The following is a 6,953-nucleotide window of genomic DNA, read 5'->3' as shown; positions in this document are numbered from 1 at the left end:
CCGCAAAAAAAAAAAAAAAAAAAAGAATCTGATTGGGGGCAGAGACACCAGGGTGAGATATTTTTTGGCACCTGGAACTGAAAGATCCAGTGGACAAGGAAGAGTGCTGAGGCCACCCAGCATATGCCATGTCGGTGTTATGGAGAATCGGTGAAACCAGGCTATAGAGAAAGTGGGGGACATGGCTGTCAGAGAGGAGAGGCCATGAGTGAGCCAGACCACAGAGGGAGCCGACGGCTGCCCACCCCCTTTTCACACGGGACTGTGGGAGAGTCCCCAGAATCAGACCATAAGGGTCTCGTGTACTATTAACAGGAGCTTGGACATAGGTAACTGGGGAGTTATAAGTGGTAGAGTAACCAGATTTGACTTCAGAATGGTTTCTCTGGCATGGCTGGTGGCAGGTGAACCAGTTAAGAGGTCCATGCTAGAGTTTCTCCAGTGAGCAGAGAGAGGCATGGATTAGTCATAGGAGGCAGAAATGACTATGTTCAGTGACCACTAAATGAAGGCCAGGATGGGATGCAGGATGCCTCCCTGGTTTCGCTGACGTCCACATGTCAGTAGATGTGTCTTGGTCTAAACCTCCGCATCACAAGGCCCGTCTAGCAGAGGTGCATCTAGATGCAGTGGGCAGAGCTCAGATGTGAGAGGGGCGTGGCCGACTGTTCCAGGGAAAGCTGGAGGACCTCAGTGATACAGGGGAGCACTGAGCCCACTGCAGGGGTCTCCTGGCCACCGCATGGGTGCTGCCAGGCTGGCATCTTGCCAGCAGGGACTTGGAGGGAGAATGTTTCTTTCATTCAGATTTTGAATGAGATCACTGTCGGTCCACATAAGAAAGAGCACCCTGTTTCTGAGTTTGCCCCTAAGGTAACATTTTGCAAAAGTATAGTATAGTATTACCACCAAGACAGTGACATTGATGTAATCTACCCATCTTACAGATTTCCCCAGTTTTACTTGTACTCGTGTGTGTGTGTGTGTGTGTGTGTGTGTGTGTGTGTGTGTAAAGTTCTACATGATTTTTTGAGAGATTTTAAAGAAGGGAAGCAAATGGCCCCTGAGAGCATCTGTTGTTTCAGATGATCAATCCTAGAGGTCCCCAGATGTGAATGAATCACCTCTTCCCGCCTTCCACGCATGTCAACCGTAGCCTCTTGAGTGGTGGCTCAGCAGTGGTAACTGGCTGTGGGAGAACAGTGAGTGTGTGTATGTGTGCACACACACATGTGTGGGTGGGGTGAGGGTGCAGAGGCCACTCCCTCGTCTGTAGAAGCGCAGTGCACACTCTTGCTGGGCCTCACTCGTCCATTCATTAATGTCAACCTTTCATAGTTGTTGAAGTGAGGAGCTGAAAACAAGAAAATCTCAACTAACCCAGCCCCAAGTTGCATTTCCACAGAATTCTCACCCTATACCTCATCCTCCAAGGGTGATTGGTCGGTATTCACCTGCAGGGAAATGACCAGTAGGTTAAGTCCAGACTCACCATTTACAGTTGTGCGGGTTGTGCACTGCACAACTCAAAGGGGCACCATTCACATGCAACCATCATAGGTTTTATAATTACTATGGCAAATTTCAAATGAAAGGCAGAATAATGTCTTGAGAAAGTGGAGCCTTTCCCCATTTGTACTTATATCGGCTATAAGTGGAGCTTTAAGTCCCAAGGAGAAGTGAGGAGAGAAGGTGAGGAGGAATGACAATGGGATCAGGTGAAGCACAAACCCCAGAACATCCAAGGATGGACCGTGCATTCCTCTTTATGGTTTGATTCACTATGGATGCCATTCTGCCGGGCGGAGCCTCGCAGACTCATTCTGCTGGTACTGAGTCTCCCTGAACACCTGGGGCCACCAGACAGGAGCAAGCCCAGCAGAGCCAGATGAAAGCCTTAAATAAAGACTCACAAACCAAGATGGCAGAGGCAACCCACCCCCTGGGCTTCCTCACCGGTTCTGTCGGAGGGGCCTGGGGAGAGAAAAGAAGAGATGGATAGGGAAGGCTAGGGAAAAGTAGCTTAGACCAACACCGAGAGGGCAGCAGTTACTGGAGGAGACTGAAAGAGCAGAGATGCCAGCACAAAAGGATAGGCCCCAAGGCTTGTGGCCCGGGGAGCAGCCCCATTAGAATGGCCATCCTGGGATGTGGTGTCCTAGGAACTTGGACACCTCTCCCCCTCTTTTCCTGAGATGCAAGGAGAGGAACATCTTTTACTGCTCTGCTTTCCTCTCCCTGGTCATTCGTCCTCGTGTAAGATAACTTCACTCACTGGCAGAAATTCTGTCCCCAGCAAAGTCATCTCCGTTGGCACCTGGCAGGGGTCGGCCAGCCGAAAGGTGCTGTCACAGTGGGAGGGCACACCGCTGCCACCGCACCCAACTGGGCCACCCTGAACCTAATTTGCATTCCCTGCTCAGGAAACTGCTTATGAGACTTCCCACCAGAGAGGATTATTGAGAAAAACACACAGCAATAAAAAGGCTTAGGAGATTAACAAGATGAAAACATTAGCAAAGAAACCAGTTCACAGATGTTTCCTGTAAAAATAGAAGGACAGGCTAAAAATGAAGTCTTTCAATGAAGACCTCCCTTTAATAAAGAGCATTTGGCATTACTGCTATTAATGATGATGATGATGTCAGTACTTAGCAGATTGATAAAGAGCTTCCAACACACCAATTACCTGAGATCTGTCAAGCCCTGGGGGAGGTCAGTCCTCCTGGCTGACTCTCACAGGCAATGCAGGACTCAGTGGAGTCGCCCTGCAAGCCAGCGCCTGTCAGGTGTCAGGTGGGAGGGCACCTGGGCTGCCTACAGGGGGCTGAGCTTGGGTTGAAGGCTCAGGTCCGGAAGCCTTCCGTTTAGGACAAAATTGAGATATAATTTGCACACCACAAATGTCACCCTTTTAAAGTGTACAATTCAGTGGTTTTGAGCATATTCACAAGAGTTGCACAGCCATCACCACCATCTAATTCCAGACTATTCTGTCACCCCCAAAAGAAATCTGGTGCCCATTAGCAGCCACTCTCCATTCCCACCTCCCTCCAAACCCTGGCAGCCACTGATCTGCCTTCTGTCTCTGTAGGTTTGCCGATTCTGGACATGTCACATTAAGGGAATCATACACGGTGTGGCGTTTTGTGTCTGGCTTTTTCACCCATTAGCATAATGCTTTCACAGCCATGTAACATTACTTCATTCCCTTCCAAGGCTGAATGACATTCCACTGTGTGGCTATAGCGCATCTTGTCCATCCATATTCATCTGCTGATGGACCTTTGGGTTGTTTCCCATTACTCCTCAGGGGCTGTCAGGGTGCTGACCCAATCTCCTCGGTTACCTGGAGAAGAGGAGCTGGTGGCACCACACGCAGAGGTACCAGGAGTCAACCAGTGGTGCTGCAAAGCTCCTAAGATCTGAACTGAATGGCCAAGGGAGAGAGTGGTGTTTGCAAATGGGGTTCCCCGGAACCCCAGCGGAGGGTCACTGAGGGAGCGGTGCACCCCACCGTCTGTCTGCTCAGCAGCCCTGGGAGGCCTTCAGCTAGCTCCCTTCTGGTACTGAGCAGAGGCTTTCTCCAGGCTATGGAGAACCTTGCATGGGTGAGTTCAGGTGGGTGCAGTCCCAGCCTGTACTCTGCTCCACACAGAGCATTTACCTTTGTCCTATTTGGTTTCAGGATAAGTCTGTGTTTGTAGAGACTGAAAATCTAAACACCCCTGGTCAGGAGGACAAAGCTCTCTGGAGCAGTGGCTTATGACAGCCTTTCTTTCTGCTGCTGCTGGGCTAGCACAAATTGTGCCTCTCCATGTACCCGTTTCTGGCTCTGCGGTGGGTGAGCTCGTCCAGACCGGACAGGGCTGTTGGGAAGGGTCACAGGAGGCCTGTCTCAATCTCCATGACTCACAGCCTCCCTGGAGGTTGGCAGGAAGGGGCGGACGTCTCTCCTCTGTCTGCCAAACATCCCCAGGGCTGGCAGTGAGTCCAGGCCAGAGGAAGGCACCCGTTTAGTACCAGGAGGGCACTGAAGGCCTCTCAGGGCTGTTGTGACAATGCAGGGCTGCAGACCAAACACACAGTGGGACGACCCAGCTGCTTCTGGGAGCTCCTCCAGGGGCTGAAGCCCTGCACACCACTGGCGCATCCAACTAGACCGTCCCTGTCACACTGCGAAGGACGCCTCGGACTGCTTGGGGCTCTGGGCGTCGTGGAAGCCATTGGAACAGGGAGATGTAAAAACAAGGAGGGATTTTGGTTTCAGAAATTCTATTTTTAGAGCAAGTTGGGATACACTTGGACCAGACTGGGGGATCTAGTGCCGAGAAGGGAGGAATCCAGTGCTGTGGGGGAATGTTTCCACTAAAAGCCACGTCTTGTGTTCCTGGCTCCTCCAGCACCTGCACTGGGCTAGGACAGCTGCGGGGCTGGGACTCCAGTGTGCCCTGGGGGGTGGAGCCTCTGGGGAAAGAGGGCAGCCTCAGTCTCCGGGGCCCCGAGGCACCTCCCAGAGAAGGAGGAGCAAGGGCGCTGGTGGCCACTGTGTATGGCTAGGCTTGACGAGGGTCCGACAGCACCCTGCAGCCACTCTCCCTCTCCCTCCCTGTCCCCTGCCTCCTCGGCCTGTGCCCTTCCCTCTCTCCCGAGCTGTGGAGGATGGCACGTGGCTGGGAGTTCTCCCAGGTGTGCAGTGCCATGCGGGGAGGATGCACTCACCTCCCAGGGCGTGCTCGGTCATACTGAGGCACAAGGACTCCAGCCTGTTGTTGATGTCAGGTTCAGTCACGGGAAGCTGGAATTCTGCAAGGGACAAAGGGTTCCGTTGGTGACGGGGCTCTGAGAGCAAGGAGGAAGTAGGCATGGTGTCGCTGGCTCTACCTGCCAGGGTGAGGGTTTGGAGTGCCTCCCTGGGAGGACTCGGGGGGCGGGAGAGACCAACAGAGCCGGTGTGGAGGGTGAGCTGGACTTGGGTTCAACCGACCTCTGAGTCTGGTAGACACACTGAGTCCACTGCAGCTGGAAAAAAATTGGTGACTAAAAATAGCTGTCAGGGTCACAGTCTGCCAGGCCTCTGCTCAGACCCCTCCAGCGGCTTCCCATCGGAGTAAAAGCGAACCCCTTGCCATGGCCTGCAGGGCCCCAAAGACCTGGCCTCTTGTTACCTCTCTGCCCTCGTACAGCAACCCCTTCCTTCACTCCCTACCAGGCCCTTTTCTACCCCAGGGCCTTTGCACTGCTGTTCCCTCTGCCCAGAATGCTGGTCCCTGGACATTTCCATGGCTCACTCTCTGCCTGATGTCACGTCTCTGGCTCTACCGTCTCCTTGGAAAAAACTTTCTGTTCATTGTATGTGAACAGAATTTTTCCACCGCATCCCTTTTCTCTGCTTTATTTTTCTTCATAGCCATCACCAACACCTGACATGTGTGTATTTGTCACCTCCTCCCAGTTGAATGTTTGCTTCATTGGAGCAGGACTTGGCTTTGCTCCCTATGCTTAGAACTGGGGCCTGGTGCATTTCTGCTTCATTACAAGGAGCAGGAAAGGGAAACCACAGCCTGGCAACAGCCTCTTCTGAGTCCAAGACACTGCTGGGTGTCCAGTTCTCAAGTGGGGCTCCCGGAGGCTAAGTGACTTGTCAAGTCTAGCCAGCTGACATGGAGCTGGGACAGGAGCCCACATGGGTCTCACCCCAGAGCTGCTGCTCCACTGCACACTGCATGCCTGCCATGCCTGTCAACACTCTCCAACTCCAAGCACTGAGAAGCAAGGGCTGAGACGTCTGCTCTGAGGGTTCCCGCTACCCAGGACAATACTGTGCATTCTAACCGCAAAGCCCCCTCTACCATGTGGACCCTCCCTATCTCTCCTCCAAGGGGGAGGCACCCCTGAGCCTCCTCTGTTGTGCTAGGGCTCACCGTCGGCACCTCCCCCATCCTCCCTATCCTGTGGAACTCTTGAACATCCTTAACTAGTTTGGAAGTGCCTTGCAGACAGCGACGATGCTCTCAGATTTCTCTGACTCTCCCATGATACCCAGCCATGGCCTTCAGCACACCTCATACCTGTCTATGGAGTGATGAAAAAGATGGAAATAGAAGGAAACTGACAGCTACTGTGAAACTCGGACAGAACTGTGAAATCCTATGGGGGAGGGCAGAAAAAATCAGCAGTGGGATATGTTCTGAGTGCCTGGGGGAGTCTCAGCGTTGCCACTGCCTGCCTGTGTGACCCTGGGAAGCTGTTCCCTTCTTTGGGCCTTAGCTCTTCTATCTGTCAAGTGGGGAAAGGATCCTGCGGCCCAAACTGCAGGCCATTTCCTGGCTCCTTCACATCTCCACTAGGGGGCGTTTGGGGCCGGAGCGGGGAGGGAATGAAAAATGAGGTTGACGGTTTGGTGGGAGGGGAAGTTGAAACCAATGGCTAAACCGAAGTATTCGTTTTCCTCGAGGAGCTATACATTTCAGCCTTCCCTGCAATCTGTGTTCCCCATTACCAGCTAATTCAGAGGCAGATGTCGTTTCCGTTATTTAAAATTCTCAAAGAGAAGGTTGGCAAAATGGCTCGATATGAACACTGGGGAGCAGATAAGGTTCTTTCTGACACCAGTTCCAGCACCGATGGGTCTGAAAGACAACTGTGCCAGTTCATGAGCAGACAGAGGATGACTGGGCTTCTAGGGAAGCTGGTTTCCCCACACCCCCATCCACCACTGCTCTGAGTAGGGTCGGGCAATTAGACAACCCAGAGGGAAGAGTATTTTAGTATTTTCATCCATTCATGTGAAAATCATATGCATGCAAAAATTAGCAGCCTTCAGGGTGTGAAATCTATAAAATAGAAACACAATTTTATATATAGCCAGTTAGCAAAAAAAAAAAAAAAAAAAAAAGCCAGCAGTTACAGCCATCCATACGCTCATTTTAAAATTTAGTTTACTCTCTAGC

The 6,953-nt window shown here is 52.1% G+C and overlaps 1 protein-coding gene across 2 annotated transcripts in view; it reads right to left on the bottom strand.

The window, feature by feature from the left end:
* SAMD4A (sterile alpha motif domain containing 4A) overlaps positions 1-6,953 on the bottom strand; it is a 232,868-nt gene that overhangs the window by 5,504 nt on the left and 220,411 nt on the right. For both annotated transcript variants that reach the window (XM_007445975.1, XM_007445976.1), the window contains one exon: positions 4,723-4,806. In XM_007445975.1, the coding sequence (XP_007446037.1) occupies positions 4,723-4,806 (84 nt within the window). The remainder of the gene's footprint in view (positions 1-4,722; positions 4,807-6,953) is intronic.

This window comes from Lipotes vexillifer, unplaced genomic scaffold, assembly GCF_000442215.2.
Source record: "Lipotes vexillifer unplaced genomic scaffold, Lipotes_vexillifer_v1.1 scaffold43, whole genome shotgun sequence".
NCBI lineage: Eukaryota > Metazoa > Chordata > Mammalia > Artiodactyla > Lipotidae > Lipotes > Lipotes vexillifer.
Note: the sequence above shows the minus strand (reverse complement) of the source record. Positions and strands in the feature narration are given on the sequence as shown.